Raw genomic sequence first — 26,287 nt, 5'->3', positions numbered from 1 at the left:
AGAATTAGCTATACGATAGCTTGAGAGCATAAACGATCATGCAGCGAGTTTTCTATATGATAGTCACTTGTTTCTAAACGATCGAGTACTCAGTCTATACGACCTCCCACTTACTCGATTGTCTATACGATCTGTCAAATTCCTCCTACCTTCTACCAAATCCTACAGAGCCCACAACTCCTGGATTTTCATACCGAGAATAGCAAGGTAGCTTGCTGGTAGTGTCTGCTTCCTGTTCGAGGGTTGAGTGAAATTTGTTCTTGTTCGAGGAGATTGCTGAGGCGTGGCGTTCATGTTGGTGAACGATCGTGCAGTAAGATCGAGTGAACGAGAAGAATAATTCTTCAAGGGTAAGTTCTCTTGATCCTCAGTTTTTTCCTTTTGAAGCATGCTATAATTTAGAGTGTTTGCATAACTATTACTGTTTGATTGTAAATGTGTATGTTGTGTCATAATGGGGTTTCGAACGATCTCGCTTTCGCTCACTGGTCTCTTTGATAAGAGTTCCTTCACAAACGACCCCTGCCACCTGGTTGTCGGCTTCCTTCGCATACACATGTTCTATAGGCAGCCATAAGCGTTAAGGACCATATTGGGTAATTTTGAAATTTTGTTTATGGAATGTCTGGGTAGTGTGTATTTGTGGTTATAGTATGTTTAAATAAGGTGTATTTATGGTATTCAAGTTGTTTTTGAAATCGTGTATCTTTGCATTATCGTTTTGGTTGTTTTTATGACGATTTTGTCATGTACTAATTGGTGTTTTTTATTATATAAATTTGCCTAGTTATTTTTTACAATTTTGAAACTTTTTTGCCATTTTTTCAAATGAAACTTTAAAATTTATTATTTTTCTTGTGAGCTCAAAATTTTAACTCCAAAGCGTGCACGAGGTCCGTTGTAACACAAATTTTCCACTCTTTCCTCTCGTTCATTCATCTCGTCCCTCTCATTCACATTGTTCTCCATCATTTTTTCCTTAGATTTTTCTCTTCTTTTGAATTCTTCTTCTTGCTTTTTCTTATAGTTTTTTCCCTCAATTTTGTAATTTTTTTCCTTTGAATTTCTTCCTTCATTTGAATTCAGAAAGAAGAAGAAAAGAAAGCCAGAAGAAGAAAAAGAAAGGCTGAAGAAATAGGAAGAAGAAGAGAAAGGAGAAGCTGACGGACTGAAATTTAAAATTGAAAACGTTATATCTATCTGATGAATAACGAAAGGAAAACACGAGAGGAATGAGTCTAAAACGAGATGAACGAGCGAGAATCTACAATGCGTATGCGAGAGCGTTTTGGGACTAAACCAACCTTTCACATGCGACTGACGTCATCAAAAGTTCAAAATTCGAGTATTTTTTAAAGCGGGATGAAATTTCGAGTGGGCCGCAAAATTTGACCCATGTACCAATTTCCCTTCGATTAACGCAGCAGAGAGGCTTCATATTAGAGGATTCATATTAGAGGATTCAGTTGGATCTTCGAAAAAAGAGTTCACTCCTATTCTTCTACTTCTCTTTCTTGGCCGGAATTTCGGGACTAGATAACGCTGAATGACGAGGCGTAACCTCCATTCCAAACCTATTTGCCAATGAACGAACAGCCATTGTTCAACTCCAATTCTGTAGTCTTTATATATTTTTAGTAATAAAGAGAGCGAAATTTGAAGTTAATCAGTTGGATTCGACTCGATCGAGAGTTGCCGGAGACAATGGGGATTCAACCGGAGACGCCGTCGGGGAATCGTTTGGTCTTTGCTTACTACATCACCGGCCATGGCTTCGGCCACGCCACTCGCGTTATCGAGGTTAGATCCTCCATTATAGAATTTTGATCGAACGTCTTCATTTTTTTAACTGTTGGTTATATGCAATGGAGTTTGGATTTCGGTCTGGCTTGAATTGTTCTTTTCTCGGATTTGTTGTATAGAATCCTGTGAGGTCATTTCTGGCGTCAAAATTCATTAGCTTTGGAATGTCGAGAGATTTCTTCGGTGCTCGATCACATTTTCTTCTCTTGCTCGAAATGCCGTTGCGCGCTAGCTTGTAGTTTAGGGGTCTCGTAGGGGTGCCTGTTTCGAAAACGGATCGAAATAACTAACTGATTAGTCCTAGGCATTATTTTTTTTTCTTCAAAAAAATAAAAAAAAAATTACGAAATACTCATAGTAACCATTGAGCAGATGAAATTAGTAATATTATCGATTAATTTCAATGTGTATTTTCTGTAATGGCATGTAACTTGTCCTGCTGACAGTCTTCTGGAGACAAACTTCACGTAATTTTTGCTGAAAATTTCTTCTGTTTGGATTGATTACGTTCGGTTACGAGCTTGAATTCTCCTTTCCTTGCATTTGTTGTTTAGAAATTCTGTGAGTCCAGTTCTTGAGTCAAATTTCCTTGGTTTTCAAATCTTTGTTTCCCGTAATGTTACTTATCCTGCTGACTTTCTTCTAGAGGAGTTAACGAAAATCTTACTGAAATTTGTTCTGGTTTTCTTCGTGGAAATATTAATATTAGTTATCATACATTGCTTTACTACATTGTTGATCTTCTTCTTCTTCTTTGCTTGAGAACTGTTAATGTTGTTCTGTGCAAAAAGGTTGTTCGGCACCTGATACTTGCTGGCCACGAGGTGCACGTGGTTTCTGCTGCCCCCGAGTTTGTTTTTACTTCTGCAATCCAGTCTCCTAGGTTATTCATTCGAAAGGTAAGTTTGATCAAGGCTTATGCCTGTCTGCTAGTGATTTCTGCTAAGCTGTTCAATCGGGCCTATGTTTCATTTCAGTTTTTAGTTTCGATACCTCTCCAATTATTTATCATTTAAACAATCGAATGGATATATTCTACTAGTGGATATTATGCAGAAGTTCAATTTTAATTTTTCTTTACGTATTGTACCTTCTATTCAGTTTTAATTTGTCTTTACGTATTGTACCTTCTCTTATTTTCTATCTGCAATGGTTGATAGTTGATAGTTCATATTATTGAATACTATATTGTTTTCCATAGCTCCCCTTCATATGATCAATAAACTATTATGCATCGTTACCTCCTCATTGAGACTCATTTCCTTTTCTCGGTCTCTCACTGAAGAGAGTCACTGCACACCTCACGCTTTAAAAAGTATAAGTTGGATACGAGAATATTGGATTACCATAATCCTAGGTATTGATAAATTTGTTAACAGTATACTTTTCATGTCTCTCTTTATTAAATCATTTTTTTTTTATATTTTTGTCAATATATCTGGTCTTTTTTTCTTTTTCGTTTTGTACCAAACATACTACGAAAAATTAAAACTTATGTAATGCATTCTGCTTGGAGACTAACAGTAAATATGGTTTATGTACTCGATCAATTAATAATGATGAACATTTAGATGTAGCTGTTATATTTCAACTAAAAATTGATAGTCTTGTGTTTAACATGTTTTCATGAACTCATAGAAATTGAAATTAAGTGCTTGATTTGTACATTGTTCTTTCTTCTTCTTCTTCTTTTTTTTTCCTATTTTTTTTCCATTTTAAATGAGGTTTCAGTTAAACTCCAACCGCATTCACGTAGAATATCACGGTAAAATTAGTTGCAAACAAACCTTAAGTAATTTGTAGATTTATATATTCTTTTAGGTATTGTTGGACTGTGGGGCTGTCCAGGCAGATGCATTGACAGTAGATCGCTTGGCATCCTTAGAGAAGGTGAGTTACTATCACCATTATCTCTTTTACCTCTTTCCGATTTCTTCTTTGTGTCCACATTGCACTGTATATCTTAATAAGATGATTCTTTCAAATACTGTGAAATTATTTCACTTTTTCTTCTTATTATAAGGGTACAAAGCCCTAATTTAAATAGAATACAGATTTAATGAAATAAGGAAAATATTAATAGAGAAGGAAAGAATCCTACGGAATAACTACAGTAAATAAAACCAAATAAAATAAAATATTTGCATAAATCAACACTCCCCTTCAAACTGGTTTAAAGATGTCTTCCGTTGCCAACTTGTTAATCAATTTGTCGAATTGTAATTTTGGAAGCCCCTTTGTCAGTACATCAACAATTTGCTATGTTGTAGGGAGATAGGTAGTGCATATCACGCTAGTATCAATCTTCTCCTTTTATAAAGTGTTTATCAACCTCTATATATTTTGTTCTATCATGTAGGACTGGGTTGTGTGCTATGGAGATGGTGATCTTATTGTCACAATAAACCCGTATAGGCATTACCTGGATAAACTTCAATTCTTCCAATAATCTTTTTATCCATATACCCTCACAAATGCCATGTGCTAAAGCCCTAAATTCTGCTTCAACACTACTTTTGGCTACCGGTACTACCTGCCCAATCAGCATCAGTATAAATTTCCATATGTAAATGACCATTCTTCTTAAGTAGTATCTCTTTTCCTGGAGTACCTTTCAAATATCTTAGAATTCTGTAGACAACTCCAAAGTGGGTTGGCCCTAGGACATGCATGGACTGGTTCACCATACTGGCAACAAAAGCAATATTTGGACGAGTATGAGATAGATAAATAAGTCTTCCCACGAGTCTCTGGTATTTCCCCTTGTCTTTATCTCTGTATCTTTTGCAACTTGCAATTTTAAGTTTGGCCTAATAGGAGTTTCTGTTGTACGACAACCAAGTAAGCTCGTCTCTTCAAGTAAATCAATGACATATTTTCTTTGATTAACAAGGATACCTTATCTTGACCTAGCAAATTCCATCCCGAGGAAGTATTTCAAGGTTCACAGGTCTTTAATTTTGAATTCATTAGCTAGTTTGCCCTTCAAGTTGTTCATCTCAGTTTCATCATTACATGTGAGAATGATATCATCAACATAAAGTATTAAAACAACCATCTTATCATGACTAGTATGTCTATAGAATATGGTGTGATCTGCTTGACTCTGACAGAACCCATAACCTGTCATTGCTTTCCCAAAACGTCCAAACCACACTTTAGGAGATTGCTTAAGGCCATAGGGGGATTTCTTTAACTTGCACACTCAGTTGATTTCAAGGTTGGCTTCAAAACTTGGTGGTAAGTTCATAAATACCTCCTTTTCAAGCTCACCATTAAGGAAGACATTTTTTACATCAAGCTGATAAAGATGTCAATCAAAATTAACTGCTATAGATAACAACACTCTAATGGAATTGATTTTCGCAACAAGAGCAAATGTTTCATGATAATCAATCCCATGGGTTTGTGTGAAGCCTTTAGCAACCAGCCTCACTTTGTGTCTTTCAACGCTCCTATCGACTTTGCACTTTATAGTGAACACCCATTTACATCCCATTGTTTTCTTATCTTTTGGAAGCTCAACAATTTCCCACGTGCCATTTTCTTCTAGAACACTCATCTCTTCCATAACTGCTAAGTTCCAATTCGGATCATTCAAGGCTTCCTGTATATTCCTTGGCACAAGTAGATTTGTTATCCGAGAGGTGAAAGCTTTCTAATCATAAAAAAAAATATATGGTAAGAGAGGCAGTTTGCAATAGGATATTTATACACCGACAAATACCTTTTCTATGGGCTATCGGAATGTCAAGATCAGATAAGGGATTCTAAGAGGATGAGGAAATGGGAATAGGAGGATTACTTGAATTTTCAGCATCATTTGTCAGGGCATCTGATTGGGTTTGTGGCACGCCGCCTCTTTGATCTTGATTATTTTGATTTAATGCCCTTCTAGAATAAACATGAAGTTCAGGATGCCAATTAACGAGATCTCTTCGACATGTTTCTCCCCCTAAAGTTGAATTTCTCATGTTTGGCATTACGAGACTACTACTTTTTGGGATAGATGATAGCAAGAAGTGGAGATGTATCCCAAAAATTATCTTCTAAGTCGGATATCTCCCGTTGAAGGGAATTTTTGTCAAAAAAAGGCTTGTTTCCAAAAACATCACATCCATACCTTCAATGTATTTTCTAGTGAGTCAAAACACTTATATCTCTTTTTATCATAGGTATATCCAAGGAAAATACATTTAAGGGCTCTAGGATCAAGTTTTGACTAAGAAAAACTAGAGATATGAACATAAGCAATACACCCAAAGACTTTAAGCGGTAAATCAGACCACAAACGTATAGTAGGGAGAAAATCTTTAAAATGATTTAAAGGTGTTTTAAAATCCAAGATTTTAGAAGGCATTCGATTTATAAGGTGGACAGCTGTGAGAACTGCATCACCCTACAAATACTAAGGAACATGCATATAAAACATAATAGCCTGAGTAACATCAAGTAAATGCCTATTTCTCCGTTCAGCAATACCATTTTGTTAGGGAGTATCACAACAGGTGAGCTGATGAGAAATACCCTTTTCCTTAAAGAAATCAATAAAAAATTCATTGAAGTATTCAGTTCCATTATTAGAGTATAGAATGCATAGTTTAGTTTGAAATTGATTTTCAACTATGTTATAAAAACGAACAAAGATAACTTTGACCTGAGACTTTTTTGTAAACAAATATATCCACGTTAATCGAGTGTGATCATCAATAAATGTAATAAACCGACGTTTTCTGCTATGTGTCAAAACTTTTGACGGACCCCAAACATTAATATAGATTAAGTAAAACGGTTTAGAGGCCTTGTAGATTTTGGTAAATATGGGACCCGATGATTTTTAACAAAAATGCAACTTTCACATTGAAAATTTGAACAATCAATTCCTTTAAATAAGTTTGGGAACAAAAACTTCAAATAGAAAAAACTAGGATGTCCTAGTCTAAAATGTCATAACAAATTGATTCCTGAACAGAGGGAGAACTAACACAATTTAAACCCTGAACTTTTTTTATCATTAGTCAGAGACAGAGAGTCATCAAAGTAGTAAAGACCATCAAGTAGACTAGCACGTCCAATCATCTCCCCCGAGTCCTGATCTTGAAACCAACAGTGAGTTGTAGAGAAAATGACATGACAGTTAGTGTCTTTAGAAAGTTTACTCATAGATAATAAGTTACAAGTTAATTTAGGGACATGGAGCAGAGTGTAATGTAATTTTTTCTGTCAAACGAATAGTTTCTTTTCTTGCAATAGAATTGAAACTTACCATCTACAAGTCGAATTTTCTCAGTGCTATACAGAGGGGAATATGAATAAAAAAAAGTGAGATGTACTAGTCATATGGTTTGAAATTGCGGAATTTATGATCCAAGGAGATGAATTAAGACAAGAAAAAGCTCGAGGACAGTAACCTGTTTGTGCCAAGGAAGTATTAGGATTACCCGATGGCAAATTGACCTTTAACAGCTTCAGTAGTTGATCAACTTGCTCTTTACTAAATGGATTGAAGTCGGCGCTATTAGGAATGGGAGGTGCGGATTAATTGTTACTTTGTCACCTGGCTTGTTCTTCCTCTAGTTTGCAGGCTTTCCTTGGATTTCCAACAAGTCTCACGAGTATATAGTGGGGTTTGTAACAATGATCGCACCATATTCGGGGTTTGCTTGGTGGCAGGGAAGCCTTATTGGCTTTGGTTTCAATCATGATAGCAGATGTCTCAATAGAGTCTGTGCTTTTCTTGCCAACATTACACTTCGACGACTTTCCTCCCTGCAAACCTGAAAAAAAAAATAAAAATAAAAATAAAAAACTTCATTGATGGAGGGGAGAGGTTTTCTACTAGTAACTCTACTTCTAACCTCATCAAATTCATCATTGAGGCCAGTGAAATTTGTAAACACGACCGTCCTCCACCATCTTCTTGTAATGTGCTTGATCGTTAGTTGATTCCCATTCATAGCTTTAAAAAAGGTTCAAGTCTTGCCAAATTCTTGTCAGCTTGCGAAAATACTGTGTAATTGTATCTCCTCCTTGTCGGATATCACCTAACTTGAGATTTAACTCTAGTACTCGTGATTGATTGTCAAGGTCTGAATATATTTGGTTGATATTGTCCCATAAGTCCTTTGCTGTAGAGTAACACGTGTAGTTGGAACATATTTCCTCATTCATGGAATTGACCAACCATGTCATGACCATGGAATTTTCAGCATCCCAAGTAGCAAACAACGAATCCGTCTTGGCCAGTGCCTTGTTTTCACCGGTAAGATACCCCATCTTCCCTTGTCCACGAATATACATCCAAATGCTTTGGGACCAACAAAGGAAGTTGTCTCCATATAGAGATGGCAACGGGGTCGGAGGGTGGGGATGCACTCCCCATCCCCGTCCCCGCCCCATTCTCCGTTTTGGGGAGTCGGGGAATCCCCATTCGGGGATTCGGGTCCCTCCAGGGAAAAATCTCTGCCTTTTATTTTATTATTTTTATTAGTTAAAATTAATTAAATTTAATATTTATATTGAAATCGTAAATTTGTATAGGAAATTAGTATTATTGTTACATACAGTTGTTTAAATTAAACATTACATGTTTTTTATTATAAATTAATAAAAAATAAATTTATTATATTAGGTTTTTAAAATTAAAAAAAAAACCAAAACATACTGTTTCAGTAATATATTATTATTATTCTTATATATTAACAATTAAAAAAAATCGGGACGAGGACGGGGATCAGGTTTGGGGTCGGGGATTCCCTCCTTGTCCTTGATCGGTTCGGGGACCCGACCCCGCGGAGAATTTTGGCATCCCTATCTCCATTAAGTCGAATTGTGGTAATTTGGACATTTGGAAGTTGACGATTGTCGGAAACTTTGGCCATTGATGATTTTTCGTCAGACATGTGTGCTATTGGTTCTTAACAAAACCACTAACCAAAAATAGAGTTAAAAAATAAAAATAACTCACAAAAACAACAGCCTCACCAGGAGAGAACAAGAATACTCGCGACATATTAGATCTTGATGGTTGGAAAACCGATTGACAACGGCAAAAGAGGAAAGGCAGTCGTTCGATGGTGCCGGTGAGCAGATCTAAGATGAAATCACGGGAGAAAACACCTCCACTCGCGTCAGATCCAAGATGGTAGGCGAAAACAACGCGGAAATGAGCGAAATCAGTGTCAGATCTGAAGGAGCAAAATTGGCGGTTGACGACAACGAAATCGGCATTGGATTTGAACGAGCGAAATTGGAGACGACGATTGGCGAAGATCTGAAGGAGCGAAATCACGTCAGATCTGAGCGAAATTGACGTTCACAAGTTGACGACGACGGAAAAAGAGCGGATCGATGGCAACAGCTCGTGACGGCGGCCGGGGGGGGGGGGGGGGTGGGTGCTGGGTGCGACAACAGCAGTACTAAAATTAGGGCTAGGTTTTTTTGTTTGAGGCTCTGATACCATCTTATATCACCGGTTGACCCAAAAGCTTAAGTTGATGGGTAGAGGTAAATTTAATTATAATATCTAATATTCCCCCTCACTTGTGGGTTTGAAATATGAAGAAGATCCAATAAGTGGAAATTAATATTAATTGGGGAAGAAATAACGTTTTAGGGGCTTGAACATAGAATCTCCTTGGACCACCTGCTCTGATAACATTTATTTCACTTTTTCTTATTAATACAAGGGTACAAAGTCCTAATTTAAATAGAATACAGATTTAATAAAATAAGGAAAATATTGATAGAGAAGGAAAGAATCCTACCGAATAATTACAGCAAATAAAATAAAATATTTGCATAAATCAACAAATACGAAATAAATTTTTTACAAAATATGACATGTTGTCATCGCCCTTATTAATCTGCCAGCTTATCACGACTACTACTTTGTTCTCTTCTTATCAGGTCGCTGGTTTTTCATTTCTTTTCTTATTGTTTTGCTAAATGTTGTCCATTCCTTTGGCCACTTTTAGTATCACGAGACAGCTGTTGTGCCCCGGTATACCATTTTGAAGACAGAAGCAGAATGGCTGAAGTCAATCAAAGCTGATTTAGTGGTAAATACTTGTGATATATGCATGCTTAAATCATCATGGCCACTTTGACCATTTAATCATGTGGAAGTGATCATGAGATGGAAAATATTGTGGCTCTGGAGCAAAGTGATGCAATATATTAAAGGACAACTTTCATGATTGTGGAATTTAAGTCACGACAAGAATAATTTATTTTAAACTATATTTCAAGAATTGATAATTTTGCTTCTACGAAATGTAAACAGGTTTCTGATGTTGTACCAGTCGCTTGTCGTGCTGCTGCTGATGCTGGGATTCGCTCTGTTTGTGTTACCAACTTCAGGTAACTCATTGACACTAGCGTGTTTACTCTTTACTTGTCATATCACCACTTATTTTTCATGATGTCTTGCATTTATTAACCAAAATGTTTTAAGGCCAATAGTAATTAACTTAAATTTTGCAGTTGGGATTTCATCTATGCAGAGTATATAATGGATGCCGGGCATCACCACCGTTCGATAGTCTGGCAGGTGAACTTTTTTTTAATATTTGAATCATTATTTCAGTATCCCTAAATGGTCCACATTCTTTCTTTTGTCAGAATCAGGGATTTATATTTTTATAGAAACTAAATTCAATGGTATCTAGAAATAATTGGCATTTAGTTTCCTTCACCGTGATGGGGGTTGTTATTATTGTAATTTATTGGACAATTTTGTATTGATAAGACTTTTTGCGCGTTTTAACACCTAGGAAAAATTGAATGTGAAACTTGAAAATCTCGTTAAGTCTGTTCATTTTTTGTATTAATGAATGAAACTGTATTCTGTGATGCTATAATTCTTTATGTCCTTGGCATACACTTTGCAGATAGCAGAGGATTATTCACATTGCCAGTTCCTGATCCGCCTCCCAGGATACTGCCCAAGTATATTTTCAAGACCATTGCTTTTTTCCCCTTCCTGCTACTTTTTATTATTATTTTTTAAAATAATAATATTGGTTCTGTATTCATTTTCTTTTCTTGTTTTCGATATTTTGCCTGCATGCGTCTTGCTTCTGCAGTGCCTGCTTTCCGTGATGTTGTTGATGTACCTCTTGTTGTTAGAAGGTTGCACAAGACACGGCAGGAGGTTTCACATTCTACTAAGCACCTTCACTCGATCATTTTTGTTTCATTTGTGATTCTCTTACTCGAGTTCTTATTCTAGGTGAGGAATGAACTGGGTATTGGAGATGATGTCAAGTTAGTTATCCTTAATTTTGGCGGACAGGTGGGTTGAATTGGTTGATTCTGTTCTTCTATGGTTTGTCAAATATTTATTAAAATCTCTATGTCGGAAGTTTGATCCTTTCTTTTGTTTGCTATGGATGCATGCTTGGACGTATTTCACCAAGTTGTAGTTGTGTAACTTTATTTTTCTTCGGTTGCCTGATTTTGAATTAGTTTTCGGATATTTCACTTAAGACTTATATCTGTTTCATTGTCCTTCTGTCAGCCTGCAGGCTGGAAGTTGAAAGAGGAATATTTACCCTCTGGTTGGCTTTGCCTGGTATCCTTCCTCATAGCGTCTCATTTGGTTCAATGGTGTGCATAAGTTGCTATAATGCAGTCATTTTTGTACTTAAATTGTCTTTTTTTCGGGGGTCAGGTTTGCGGTGCTTCAGACACTGAAGAGGTTCCACCAAATTTCATTAAGCTCGCAAAAGATGCGTATACACCAGATCTGATAGCTGCTTCTGATTGCATGCTTGGTGTGTAAAATATAATTCTGAAAGTGGCTGAGCTTAATCAGATGGATAAAAGCACATTAGATTATGTTCCTTTTTTTTCAGGAAAAATTGGTTACGGAACCGTTAGTGAAGCATTGGCATACAAAGTACCTTTTGTCTTTGTACGAAGAGATTATTTTAACGAAGAACCATTCTTAAGGAGTATGCTTGAGGTGCTATTCTGTAGTTTGTCTTCAATGATTCTCTCCTTGTAGTTTTTCCTCTTTCCCAACAAATTAGTTAATAAGTCCTATTGGTCACTGTTCCGTAAACAGTATTATCAAAGTGGGGTTGAGATGATAAGGAGGGATTTACTCACTGGTCAATGGAAACCTTATCTTGAGCGTGCTATTAGTTTGAAACCTTGCTATGTGGGAGGCGTCAATGGTGGTGAGGTATGGCTCTTCAAGTTCTATGATTTTTTTTTCTTAATGGTAAAAAATCGTTGTACTTGCATCTCTATAGTTTGAGGGACATGATGTCGCATGATTTAGAACTAGCAATTTTCTTGACATGATCAATCAATCTATCTTATGCCTTATCGTATTTTTAATAGGTTCACCGACTTCAGATTTGTACTTTCTCATTATTAACTTGTTCCCTTTGGGTGTTACTAAGATATGAGGATATCTTAGATTTCCAATTAAGGCCATGGCACTAATGGCCATGTTAAGTGAGATTTCCACCCCTTTTTTCCCCTCAAACTATCACACTTCCAGATCTATAGGCCTTCTCCGTTGGGAAGTGGAGATGAGATCCTTAAGGTTGAGCCATAGTTGAGGATCTCATGAAAGAAATGAAATGCTCTTATGAGGATGCTGATGATATTTGACTAGGCAGCTAATATACCTACTCATATTTTTAATTGTACAACTATAATGGTCGTTATCATTTTTACAGTTTACTATTTAGAATGTCATTTAATATGGAACCTGTTTTGACCTTTTGACCTTTCGACCTTCCCTAGTACCTAAACTTTTTGGTTCTTCATGTGATTCTTTGAGATCCCAACATCAATGAAATTGATGTTTTTAGTTTGCACCTCTTATTCTCTTTGCAGTTCATTGTTCATTTCTTCAAAATCTGTAGGTTGCAGCCCATATTTTGCAAGAGACAGCTGGCGGGAAAAATTATAAATCGGACAAGGTCAAGAAACTCTTTACCTTACTGTGAAATATGGGGGTAAAAATGACATTGATCATATACTTTTGTTATTATAGAATTAAGCATTTTTGTAATTTGGCAATTACCAAGACACCAACTTTATCGTGCGTTTTATATTGGACAAGTAGTTTATATCTATGATTCCATTAATTTGAAAAGAGCTAAAGTGATTTTCTGTGTTTTGTTTTTAATCACATCAGAAATTTCACTTTAGCTTTTTGAAAATGTAGTTTAGTGGGGCAAGAAGATTGCAAGATGCCATAATTCTAGGATATCAACTCCAAAGAGCTCGCGGTCGAGATCTTTTTATTCCAGAATGGTATGCGAATGCGGAAAACGAATTTGCCCTTTCGATAGGATCACCAACTTGCCGAGTGGATGAGAGAAGCTCGCCAATTGACTAGTGAGAAACTTGTTGCATCTGAAGAGTTTAATAACTTGGAAGAACAATTTATATGTATATAATTTGACGTCTCTCCATTTGTTCTTTTAGTTCCATCGAGGATTTTGAGGTGCTTCATGGTGACGTTCAAGGTTTTCCCGACTCATTGAACTTCTTAAAAAGTTTGGTAGAATTAGATTCTTTGAATGTCAATGAAAACATTGAGATACGGCGGGAACAGAAGGCTGCTGCAGGACTATTTAATTGGGAGGTTGTGTTCATAAACTAGAATATTCCTTTAATTTTATCTCACTACTATTTCATAATGCTCAAGCATCTCAGTCGATAATGATAATGATTTTAATTAGGAGGTTTACGCTCTTGATTTGCTGCATTTTCAACTTCTAAGTAATATTTAGGATTCAGGGTTTTTGTTTAATTTACATGTATTACAGCCTCAAGCAGAATAACTTGTCAAATGCAATGGTTTAGTACTTAGCTATTGCTATTTCATTGGTGATGGTGATTCCAAAATAACTTTCAAACACCGTTGTCTCATGGTCTTAACATTACCTTTAACCCTTCATTTTTTTGGGTGGACGGGGGGTGGTTGGTCACTACAGGAAGACATTTTTGTAGCAAGAGCACCTGGAAGGTTGGATGTCATGGGGGGCATCGCTGATTACTCTGGAAGCCTCGTCTTGCAGGTAACATCAGTCTTTGATCTTGTAGCCTTTTGAATAATAAGCAAAAATTGGGACTAGTAATTAGAGTAGACAAGATGCTATAATGATTCTTTTTCAAGATTGTGAGCTCCCTTCCTTGCAGAATAGAGCAACTAGAGAACAAATATTTTGTTGGCTTGACTTTTTTGTTTCATTTTCCCCCATTGTTCTCCCATTTAATATAATATTTAACTTTGTCTTATAATTATTAATATCAGCCGTCAAATGTTCACCCATTTTTCCGGATGATCTCCTCTACTACTGTTTCTCTTACAATCCCTTGCAATTCAAGCACGCACTTACACATCACCTTAGTGTTACATGTGTGCCGCTTTTTATTATGGGAAAGTTGGTCTTTGAGTAAACAATGTTGTTAGTGAAAAAAAGTAACGTTCAATGTGCATTTAGAGATTCAAAGTTTCAAGAGTAAATTGTTGTAATTATATATGTTGTCATCTAATCATTGGTCTTTATGCTATATTTATTCTTTAGGGATTATGAAGCTGATACGTACCTTGATTGATTGTCACTATAACAAAATTTTCACATTCCAATTTCCAATTTACTATTACTTTTTATTTTGTATCTACGTAAACAAATTTTCTGGCTTCATTGGAAGAGAATTTACATACGACATGTTATGAGACTTTCTTTCATCTTTTTCTGTAGTTGCTTTTGTACATTATTGTCCAATGACATGTTTTCTCATTCTTTCCGGCGTTTTTGGTCTCCCTCCTGCCTATCCAGATGCCTATAAGGGAAGCCTGTCACGTTGCAGTGCAAAAAAACCATCCTAGTAAACATAGGCTTTGGAAGCATGTACAAGCTCGACAAGATTCCAGTGTACAAGGCCACCAGACACCGGTTCTTCAAATAGTATGTGTCATCTTCTGTGAAGTCCCTCTTTGCACAACACACTTCATAGTAACTTTCTTCTTTTCTTGTTTATCGTTGCATGTGCACTATTTTATATCTTTTTATCAAATTCCCTGTTATGAGATAGTTGGCTCTAGTATTTTCTGAAAGAAGTGTCTAATAGAATATACTTACTATCTTGGTAATCTTGTGGGTGAGATGAAAAAGAATGCAAGAGTTTTCAGAAACATATGAATCAAATTCAGACCGTTTGAGGTTTACTTTCTTCGTAATTGTATGTTATACAAATCAGGTATCTTATGGGTCTGAATTGAGCAATCGTGCCCCAACGTTTGATATGAATCTATCCGATTTCATTGATGGAGGGAAGCCAATTTCATATGAGAATGCAAGAAAATACTTTGGTAAGGATCCAGCACAAAAGTGGGCAGCATATGTTGCAGGGACAATCTTGGTTTTAATGAGAGAGTTGGGTGTACGATTTGAAGACAGTATCAGTATGCTGGTACCTCTCTCTTTTATATTGCAGCCAGATATTTAAGTGCAAATATGTAGGTCTCAGTCTTGATTTCTCCTGGATGATAAACTTTAGCAATCATCATTACATGAAAATACCTGGTTAAAGCATTTTGATTGTGTGAGTTTTAAACCATACGTGGATTCATCAATGCATCTTCATCAAAACTCTATTTGATGGTCATAATGTTGCATGTCATAAAATTAAAAAGCAACTATCATTAACTCAAGACGTGATGGTCTATCGAATGAACGTTTCTTTCAGGAACACGCCGATGCACATGCACCATCTATAATTTCACGTTGTACTTCATTAATATTGATATTTAGCTATTATGTTCATTTCATTTTGTTGTTTGTAGCTATTTGGATCAGTCAGCTATTTGCTGATGCACATGCACCATCTATAATCTCACGTATTTTACTAATATTGATATTTAGCTATTACGTAATTTTCGTGACTGCTGTGGTTGTAATGTCTACCCCACAAAATACAACGTGAAGTTATGTTGCGCCATGGAACTTGGAAGATATATGCATTCACTATTTTCTTCAAGCATAAAGGGCTTTCGTAATTGCTTTTCGTAATTGGCTAACTTTCATCTTGAGCATGTGAAACTGTGGTAATTCTCATAGTTTCACTGTATCGTTGCTTCTTTAGTCATGTATATCTTGTCGATCTACAATTTCCACGCATGGACTATAAACATTTCAAACGCAACAGGTTTCCTCAGCAGTGCCAGAAGGTAAAGGTGTATCTTCATCTGCCTCCGTGGAAGTTGCCTCATTATCTGCTATAGCTGCAGCTCATGGTAATTTAACTGGACATATCTGCATCAAATGGCAAAGGGTTTTGTTGTTGTTTTGCGGTTTAGTGCCTGGCCATGGATTTCAATAAGCAATGTTAGTAAAACTGCTTTTGGATTAGGATTAGGTGTTAACCCGATATTAGTGTCTTCTAACCTAATGGAAGAGATCGAATGCCTCGAGTTCTTAACCTTTAACTCTCATGTAATTTTTAAATTAATCCATGTGCACTTTAGGCATGTCTTTATCATCGGTTGATGATGTTACTTCACAATTCTAGACTCAATACATTAACTATTTCCATATTTGTTGCGTGCGAGTGATGCCCGACATTTTTATTAACTTGGTTTAATTTTACTAGCATATTTTCTCGAGCAATTAATATCACTCAATTTATTGAGCCTCTTTTATTGGAGAAATCAATTGAACGAATATCTGTCGTACAGGATTGAGTATCGGTTCAAGAGATATAGCTCTACTTTGCCAAAAGGTTTGAACCCAATGATCCAATCTTTAGCCAAATCTTCAATGCTACATTGTACCTAACCTCTTAGTTGAATGTTGAATCACGTACTAGGTGGAGAATTGCATTGTGGGAGCACCATGTGGTGTTATGGACCAGATGACTTCAGCATGTGGAGAAGCCAACAAACTACTAGCAATGGTGTGCCAGGTACATATAATCATTTAAGGGCTTCCTGCTATGATGCAGTTTTCCTTTTCAGTGAGATCATAAAAGTTCGCGCGTTATTCTCAGCCTGCTGAGGTACTTGGACTTGTTGAGATACCAAGCCATATTCGATTTTGGGGCCTTGATTCAGGAATACGCCACAGGTATCATTCAAATTCTCTCATCTCTGTTCAATGGAGGATGCACTTCGGTGTTTTCTTGCTTATAAGAATTTTGGCCATAAGTGACTTGTACATTTGTCATTTTTAGAAAGAGCTTTGATTTTTTATTTCTTTCACTTCATAATCCCGCTTTCTAGCAAAGAAAAAGCTTGTCGCGTTGCTAAGTTTACAAAGTATTCATTCATCATATTTGTTTTACCATAGAATCAAATTAAATCAAATCCCTCAAGTTGAAGTGCATCAAACGCACTAAGAGTTAAGACCTATGTGACAAGCTTACTCTTCTTGTTGGAAGTTCTAAAAACTTACCAACATAAGTGAATTGATACCGAGCTGTGAGTTGTGACTGATTTGCATCATTATAAACCCCAATAAAGTTTTTCAATTTCATGCAAATAACTCGTCATCCATGTGATGCAGCAAATTATCCACGTCCTTTTATAATTAACACGAAGCCTTGTTTGCACAAGACTAACATGAAGCATTATTCTACATTGTTTCTGTGGCAGTGTTGGCGGTGCAGACTATGGTTCTGTAAGGATAGGAGCATTTATGGGTAGAGAGATCATCAAGTATACAGCATCTTCTATGTTGCCAGTGTCATCTTTCGTCGCCAATGGTGTAAATAATTATGATTCCGAGGGTAATAGTGTCGAGTTGCTTCAAGCTGAATCTTCATTGGACTACTTGTGTAACCTTCCGCCTCACAGGTAATAGATGACCTGCTTAACCTTTTTCATTGAACTAGAATGTTCGATTGGTGAGACGCTCCTTAATTACATTCTCCTGGAAATGAACTCTAATACCAATCCATATCTATTATGCTATAGCCATTATATAAGACATGATGAAAGATAATTTCCCTCTTCTTGATAGGAAACTGTTATTATAGACCAAAATAGGAGAGCAGAACAGCTAGAGAGAACCTGTCCAAAACTAGACCAGAATAGGAGAGCAAAACAGCCAAAAGGCTGGGATAGAGAGAATGTCTGTCCAAAAATTAGAAGAGCCTTCAATTGTTAATAATTATAAAAAGATTGTAATGTAGTTAAAGCAGGAGAATTTCATATGGTTAGAGCACTATCCAGAAGTAGACTATATATTATTACCAAAAGTAAAGAATATAATCATTTGATCTTCAAATGTCCTTTGATCGTCTCCTTCCATTGTCTCCTTCCATGTAATCAATCATGTATGACGTGCATTCTAACTAGTCTTCTATCAACGTTAGGTATGAAGCTATTTATGCTAAGTTGCTTCCTGAATCCATTACTGGGAAGGCTTATGTAGAGGAATTTGTCAATCACAACGATCCAGTCACAGTGATTGATGAGAAGCGTAACTATGCAGTTAAAGCTTCTGCAAGACACCCTGTATATGAGAACTTTCGTGTCAAGGTCTGGAATTATAATTTTTAGCATGAGTTGCGTTGCGATATCAACTCCTAAAGAAAAAGCTACGTAACCTTTCGCTTCTGTGAACAGGCATTCAAAGCATTGCTTACTTCCGCAACTTCTGATGAGCAAGTTACGTCCCTTGGAGAGTTGCTATATCAGGTTTGTTTACGTATGTAATTGGTAGAATTATTTACAAGCTTACATTTACATCTTAGGATGATGACTTTTTGTAATGGTAAAAAATACACCTTTTAATCAATTAATAGCATTTTAAAAAATTCATATAAAATTTTAAGATCTAGGGAAATACTGAGTTAGTGATATCTTCCAAGGGTGCTTATATTGAAGAAGTGTTAAACTCATCATTCATTCGCATAAAGTTATTGTTTTGTTGGGGTTATGACGAAGAAGAAAAAAAGGTTGGAAAAGGTGGATTTAATGTTATTATGATGCAGTGCCATTACAGTTACAGCGAATGTGGACTAGGGGCAGATGGGACAGATAGGCTTGTACATTTGGTACAACAAGCCCAGCATTCTAAGTCTTGTGGATCTGAAGATGGGACCTTGTATGGAGCAAAGATTACTGGTGGAGGCTGTGGCGGAACAGTTTGTGCCATAGGGAGAAACACCTTACGCACCAACCAACAGATCATCGAGGTAACCATTTTTTTTCCCTTGATAACACCTTTTCTTTTCTTATTTTTCTCTCTTCAACGAGTTCAACTATATGGGTGTTGAAACTCGAATTTCTAATAAGTTATTAGAGACCAACTAAATATAGTTTAGTTGGTTAAGGCATACACCTTCAAGCCTTTGACTAAAAAATCAAAGGTTCAATTCCTCACTTCGACTAAAAAATCTAAAGTTCAATTCCTCACTTCACATGTTAACTAATTGAGATGCTCAGAATCGATATTTTTGCTTTTTTATATCGCTTATTAAAGATTAGTCTTGGTCTATTGGTAAACAGATGTAACCCAACTTTCCTCGAGCCCTTTTTTTTATCACTTATTATTAAAAAAAACAAAAATCACACTACTTTTGGAAAAAGAAAACATGAAAAATTTGAAAATTTTTAAATATATGTTTTTTTTTTAAGGAAACTAAAATGGTTTAAATATGCCAATATCATCTTATGACTCTTTTTTAAAGCAAACATAACAACCAAATACAACCACCATAAATTACCACACCTAAAGCCTCTAACCAAACAGAGAAAAACACTCTGGAAAACCATCTTTTAGATCCATGAACACTTGCAGTATCATATTATGATTTTTCAATTATACAAATTAATATACTTTATTTATTTTTATAAATTTAATTTGTCAAATTGTACGAAGGGATTTTGAAAATTGAATATGTTTTAAAAAAAAATTATTTTATTTTTATTTTTTGTCTTCCAAATGTACCCTAATATAAATACATGGGTTGGGTTGGATTGAGAGTATTTTTTGGACCAACCCCAAAATTCAGGTTAGTTTGATTGGCTACTCAAATGACACAAATAAAGTTTTCAACCCAACCCAACCCTTAAAAATCGAGTTGGGTTGGGTTGTCGGGTTATAATTTATTTTTTTATTTTTAATGAAAAATATGTAAATTTATATACAACACATATCTCATAAAATTAAGATTCTAAATATCAAATATTTATGATATTTATTGTAAACTTTAAACAAAGACAAATACCATAACAATTTTAAAAGAAAAATATTAAAAATTCAAAAATTAATCAATACAACAAAATCAAACTTTAAACAAAGAAAAATATTATATATATATATATATATATATATATTTCGGATTGGGTTGGGTCAATCCAAATTTTTTTTAGCCAACCCACAACCATATCCAACCCAATAAAAATAGAAAAAGTTCAATTCAACCCAACCCAAGAACAAAACTAACCTAACCCAACCCTTACATTTTGAGTTGGGTAGTCCGAGTTGTTCGAGTTGTCGAGTTATTTGAACACACCTAAAGAAGATAATCTTATTTTAGAAAACAGAATACAACTGATAACTGTTTTTCAGAGGCCGAATAACATTTGATGTTTAAACAATTTTGACAACTTTATAGGCAAATGTAACTTGTTTTGAAAGCAATGGAGGGTGCTAAGTTAAGTGCTTTGTGCAGCTAGTCTAAACCCAATAAATAATAAGTGAACATGTTATGTTACAAGTCATCAAATTCTTAATGAATCCTTAAAACTGACTGTATCATATGGATTATTGGTTGATCCCAGATTCAGCAAAGGTATAAAGACGCAACGGGTTACTTGCCCTTTATTTTCGAAGGTTCTTCTCCTGGTGCAGGAAAGTTTGGGCATTTGAGAATAAGAAGACGCAATTCTTTACATTATTCTACTTTCAGTAAAAGATCATAAATCCAACCATTGGTTCTGACAGAAAAAACGTCACCTTTTATGTTATTTATATTCATAATACTTTACGCAACAATGTTTTCATGAATAAGTTTGGTTGATTTATTTGTATAATTTTTTAAGTCCCTTAAATCATCACCTGTATCAAGTCGCTTCTTAAATCTTAAAATCATCACTTGTATCAAGTGGCTTAAATCCATACTACAGTTTTATCTACTAAAACTAGACCAACTTATTTAAACTAGAAATGATTTGATGTTTATAAATAGTAGATTTGTAACTATTTCAGCTTTTAAAAATCTTAAACTACTTGAATTTCAAATATGGTTTTAAGGACTAGAAAACAGAAGCATGATGGTTAATCTGCTCTTAAATTTTGTCCGAAATAAAAGTGGGTTAGGTAGTTGAATTGAAATTGTAATTTGAAGGGTGCATACATTTAATTTCATAGAACTAAAAACAAAAAACCAACTTACCAACCAGGGCCTACGTATTTTATCTCTGAAAAAATTGAAGAGTTAAAATATTATTGAAGTTGAGCGCAAGAATGACTCATTTGATCAAATGCCGTGCAAATTTTATTATTTTAAAACAATCATTTGGAATTCTATCATTTGAAATTCATGCCAAGATACTTAAGCCTTGCAAACACCATTTGATTTTCTTGTTTAGGAAGATTGTGTGTTTTCTCACAATTTCTTTGTCCATTAAATATTTGAATTCTCAGTCATATTAGTTATCAAACGAAGCTTAAATAAGTTACTTTGATCATTATTTGGATCCCATTTTGTTTTTAATTTTTTATTGTTGAAAATTAAGTTTGTTTACACCCTATATTATATAATGATTAACATCTTTCTCAAGTACAATGGTTTAACTTTTAGCCAAATTCTAAAAACAAAAACAAGTTTTAAAAGATATTTTTTTTTTAATTTCAAAATTTGGCTAGGTATTTTAATACATTAATAAATGGAGATAACAAGATAACAAAGGAAGAATTTTAGAAGTAGAAATAGTGTTCACGTAATTTTCAAAAACAAAAAGGTAAAATCTAAATGATTATCAAATGGGGCCTTGATTTTTTATTTTAAAATTAATGTTTATAAACATGACTTCCACCAAACTAATATGTTTCTTTATATATTGTCTACTTTTTATGGATGTTTTCAAAATCCAAGCCAAGTTCTTAAAACTATATATAAAAAAACAGTTTAAAATTTTGTTTTTATTTTTTGAATTTACTTAAAACTTCAAATATAGGAAATGAAACCCAAAGTAAACAAATTGTGAAGTAACAAGTACAATTGTAAACAATGGCTATCAAATAGATTTTCGGTTTTTGAAAAATTTAACTTGCAAACACTACTTTTATTTTCAAAATCTAAATCAGATTTTAAAAACTAAAAAAATGATTAATAATTTTACTTTTATTTTCAAAATCTAAATCAAAATTTAAAAACTAAAAAAAAAAAATGATTAAAAATTTTAATTTTATTTTTGAAATTGAGCTTAAAATTCAAATTTATTTTCATATTATGTAAAAAGTTGATAAAAAAAAAAAAGTTAATGATTATGGAACGAAATTTTAATGGTGTGATTTTGTTTATTAAGCTTAACCTAATAACACTTTTTCTCACTTCTACAGTGGGTTCAATGTCAGCAAATATTTTTAAATTTAATGTCTAGATTTAGACTTAACTTTGATCTCTATTTCAATTTAATAAAATTTGTTTGATCCGCATGTTTTCAATATTTTGTCTGATCCTTATACGGTATTTATTTATTTATCCTTAAATTAAATGTTAATGTACCATATTTGGCCACTTAAAACTTCTATGCTATTTAAATTTAAAAGATAAAAAGACTTGGATAGAATAACGATTCTGGTCCCTCAACTTTTCGTATTTTTTAAATTTGTAAAAATGAAATAATTTAATCGAAATAAAAGTTTGGAGAGGAAAAGGTTTTATTTTAAATGAAAGTAAAGAATGATTGAATGAGGGGCGTGTATGAATGACAAGTAGAAGGAGATTATAAATCGGCAAAAAAACATGTTTGGAAATATTACTACCTGGAGACTGGACAATCCTTCTCCATCAGCGGCCAGACATTTTTATGGTGTCGTCTGCTGCTCAAATTCTTCCATAAATTCATTGACCATCTTGATGTAAGCTTCCAAATGATCTCGCTTCCACTCCTTCCAATTTGCAGCAATATATATATATATATTAAGGACAATTGCAAATACAACAATCAGATTCGTAGTATTTATAGATATAGTATAATGAAAGAGAATTTGCAAATAAAATTCCCTTAAATTTTTGCAGTGAAAGAAAAATGGTTTATTCATTGAACTAACCAAAATCTTCCAAGGAAATTAAAATCAAATTGAGAAATCTTGATCCGTACAACGGATTCAAGATGCAAACATAAGGATAGCCTTGAATCTAAATTTGGAGCATCTTTCATAATCTAACTCATAGAATGAGGCAAGGAATTAGGAAATGTGAAAGGAGAAAAAAAATAATAACGAAACTTAATTAATTTAACTTCTTATGTTGGCATACGATTAAATTAGGGTCCATTGCAAATAAAACAATTATGCTCAAAGTATTGGCAGATGTAATACAATACAAAAGAATTTGCAAATATAACAAAATTTAGATCCAACATTCGTAGTATATCATAGCGATATAGTCTATCAATATGATAGGAGTCTACCACCAATATATTTTGTTATATTTGTAATTCTTAACAAATGTTGTCTTACACTTAATTATTAGCCCTAAAAGTGCTACCTATTGCAATTACCCGTATTTATGATGCACAAATATTATAACATGTTGCAGAAATGGAGCTAGAAAGGATAGTGTTTTTACCTCAAAATCCCAATCTCCGTACAAGTCTGGATCCTTTTCGTTGCCCCAAACATAAGCATAAACTAATAGCTTCTCCAAACTGTCCTGCAAAAAGTCATCAGCAGCCTAAAAAACAATTCTGAAAGCAGAGGGAAAAAAAGATAATCTACATTATCATAAATAATTAAGTTCTCATTTGGTAACGATTTCATTTTTTGTTTATAAACTATATTTGTTTACTCCTAATTTTTCAATTATTGTTCTCATATTGGTTAAAGAAACACTTAAATTCCTAATCAAATTCTAAAAACAAAAACAAGTTTTTGAAAACTACTTTTTCTTTTTAGTTTCCAAAACATAACTTGGTTTTTTAATATATTAGTAGAAAATAGATAACAAAATATAGAAATTTGTGGGTGGAAGTAGAATTTATAAGCTTATTTTTATAAAATAAATGGTAATTAAACAGGGCCTAAGTGATAAAAAGTTAAACTCCTCATAAGAAATATTGCAAGTGGACTAGAATAGCAATATGATGTCAATGTTTATTAAGTTTATCATCAACTTCCGAGTGTATTAGTATTTCATAACTACTAATATGCATGTATAACAAGTTGAAAACGAATACCAGAAGTTAGTATTTTATTGTAGGTCGTACTTGATTGTAAAGGTACAAAGTACTTGACTAATACACAGTCGATCACCAAAATGAGTCAAATATTTTACCATTGAAGAGACTTCAACTGTAATCCTCTTGTATTCAACATCCTCAAATGCATCTAAAATATCCATTTCAGAGTTTTTGATGCCTGAAAGAATCTGCAGCGTAAAGGATAGTTCAACATGAAAACATAAAACGACATGGAAAAAAATTTAGGATCATTACTAGTCACCCATGGCTACACAAGGATGGAATTACAAACCTTGCCAGATACTTTCTTGCTATCAACAGGTATGATCGCTGGATAAACTCGTCCTTTAATGCTTAATCTTTGACTGGAAATTCTCAAACAAATTACAGAGTTCAATCATATCATGAACTTGGGAATACAAGCAAGCAATAGAAGAATATTTTTAACCGTTCCTTGTGAAAATGCTAATCGTATAAACTAAGAATCAAAACCTTGTAAAATAGAACAAGCAATAGATCTTGTGCAATAACAGTTTGTAATAGTTATTTGGAGATCATCATCTGTAAACTTCTAAAGAGAAGAATTAAACAGAGAAAGAACATAAATTCAAGTAAATCATAAAATGGATAGAATGAATCAAATTCTCCTTCTAGGAAACCAACATGATTAGACTATCATTAATGCACACATTTAGCTTCAAATTTATCCGAAGGGAAGAAAATAACCAAAATGATATGCAAATCATATAGTCAGAGTGTAAAAGAATATTTCTAATGTAATCCTTTCTTATTGTAATGCTAACATTAACTGAAAAACAAAACCTAGAAATCACAAGTACAGAATTCGTTAAGAATACTTAACAGAAGATCAACATCCACAGACCACGGACTTTTGTAATGACAGATTTAAGCAAAGAAACAGCATCAATCCGAACCGAAAAAATAATTGTGCAACCAAATTCTCCTTAGAAAAGTATCACAAACTAGCTTGCTTTGAATTTATCAAAAGAGGTGATAATAACAGCGAATTGGTAATCATAAGAGCCAAGAGTAGAAAATTTTTCTACTGTAATCCTTCCCCGTCATGATGCTAATATCGACTAAGAAACAAGACCTAGAAAATCATAAGAAGCACAACAGACTGCTAACAATACTTGATAGAAGATCAACATTTACAAGTTTCTATAAAGACAAATTAAACAAAGAAACAGTATCAATTCGAGAAAGATTGATAGACCGAATAAAATTTTCCTTTCGAAACCAGCACGAATTAGCAATCATAAATGCGACTTTTGCGACAAATTTATCGAACGAGAAGGAAATAACAGCACGATTTGCACATCAAAGAGCTAAGAGTAGAAGAATATTTCTTGTTATAATCCTTTTTCTCACCATAACGCTAATGTCAACTGAGCAACAAAACCTAGATAATTCAAAACAAGCATAACAGTTGGGCAAACAATATATATTAGAAAATCAACATCCACGTACTTAACTAAATACAAATTAAACAGAGAAACAGCAGAAATCCAAATAAATCAAAAGATTGATAGAGCGAAACAGAATCAGAATAATCAACAGGAATGAGGCTATGATCGATGCGAACTTTACTTCGAGTTCATCCAAAATGGAAGAAACTAAGAGTGAGGATATGAAAAATAAAGAGGTAAGAGTAAAGGATGAAAGTACAGACTAGCCATTGAGAACGGCATCAGAAGACTGAGGAGTACGCTTCAAGAGGATACGAAGGACTTCATCGGCCATGAGAGAGCCGTAGACGAAGACTGAGTGAAGATTCTGCTGCGGATGAAGAGGTGCGAGAGAAGCCAGAGATGCTGAACCCATTTCCCACTCAAATTGCTTCTGTAATCTGTGTGAAAATGTAATTCTTGTCGACTACAACCAACTGAAGCCACCTATCTATATATAAGGAAAATTTTTACCTACTCAATTTTTGATCTAAAATGTCAAATGATCTATTTTAAAAAAATAATATCAATTGACCTTCTGCTTACGTTATCACGGGATGAGATTACAAAAATGTCCCTCAATTCTATACAAGTGCGCTCAAACTCAACTGTCGTCCCACTCCGC

At 34.4% G+C, this 26,287-nt stretch overlaps 2 protein-coding genes and 1 long non-coding RNA gene across 8 annotated transcripts; 1 reads left to right on the top strand and 2 right to left on the bottom strand.

The window, feature by feature from the left end:
- Positions 1-1,468: 1,468 nt before the first annotated feature.
- On the top strand, positions 1,469-20,839 carry LOC120085507 (L-arabinokinase-like). Of its 5 annotated transcripts, none has more exons than XM_039041514.2 (28): positions 1,469-1,800; positions 2,595-2,702; positions 3,625-3,693; positions 9,780-9,863; positions 10,088-10,164; positions 10,288-10,354; positions 10,695-10,752; positions 10,890-10,957; positions 11,036-11,098; positions 11,324-11,377; positions 11,477-11,579; positions 11,661-11,770; positions 11,873-11,992; positions 12,687-12,743; positions 12,992-13,164; positions 13,255-13,414; positions 13,767-13,850; positions 14,616-14,744; positions 15,037-15,249; positions 15,985-16,072; positions 16,514-16,557; positions 16,645-16,740; positions 16,825-16,901; positions 17,429-17,629; positions 18,151-18,316; positions 18,404-18,475; positions 18,772-18,975; positions 20,567-20,839. In XM_039041514.2, the coding sequence occupies exons 1-28, from the start codon at positions 1,705-1,707 to the stop codon at positions 20,705-20,707; spliced, it is 2,982 nt and encodes a 993-aa protein (XP_038897442.2). In that variant the 5' UTR covers positions 1,469-1,704; the 3' UTR covers positions 20,708-20,839. The 5 variants fall into 5 exon arrangements, 4 of the variants coding, with proteins under 4 accessions (XP_038897442.2, XP_090173968.1, XP_090173970.1 ...); XR_016532125.1 differs by having other exon boundaries at positions 1,563-1,800; positions 18,783-18,975; XM_090317842.1 differs by lacking the exon at positions 15,037-15,249 and having other exon boundaries at positions 1,563-1,800.
- Positions 7,395-7,798, bottom strand: LOC150034055 (uncharacterized). The gene is made up of 2 exons (XR_016532127.1): positions 7,662-7,798; positions 7,395-7,580 (listed from the first exon to the last, which is right to left on the bottom strand). It is a non-coding gene; the product is annotated as an uncharacterized LOC150034055 (long non-coding RNA).
- On the bottom strand, positions 20,317-26,119 carry LOC120085508 (AIG2-like protein D). 2 transcript variants are annotated; one of them, XR_016532126.1, is made up of 6 exons: positions 25,887-26,104; positions 24,486-24,558; positions 24,289-24,381; positions 23,584-23,662; positions 22,776-22,901; positions 20,317-20,627 (listed from the first exon to the last, which is right to left on the bottom strand). XR_016532126.1 is itself a non-coding variant. In XM_039041519.2 (6 exons), exons 1-5 carry the CDS (start codon positions 26,036-26,038, stop codon positions 22,818-22,820), a joined length of 486 nt encoding a protein of 161 aa, XP_038897447.1. In that variant the 5' UTR covers positions 26,039-26,119; the 3' UTR covers positions 20,317-20,627; positions 22,776-22,817. The 2 variants fall into 2 exon arrangements, 1 of the variants encoding a protein (XP_038897447.1); XM_039041519.2 differs by having other exon boundaries at positions 23,584-23,667; positions 25,887-26,119.
- Between the last annotated feature and the right edge of the window lie 168 nt (positions 26,120-26,287).

This window comes from Benincasa hispida, chromosome 9, assembly GCF_027475165.1.
Source record: "Benincasa hispida cultivar pf3 chromosome 9, pf3_genome.v1.1, whole genome shotgun sequence".
Lineage (NCBI taxonomy): Eukaryota > Viridiplantae > Streptophyta > Magnoliopsida > Cucurbitales > Cucurbitaceae > Benincasa > Benincasa hispida.
The sequence above is the reverse complement of the archived record's forward strand: the minus strand, read 5'-3'. Positions and strand labels throughout refer to the sequence as shown.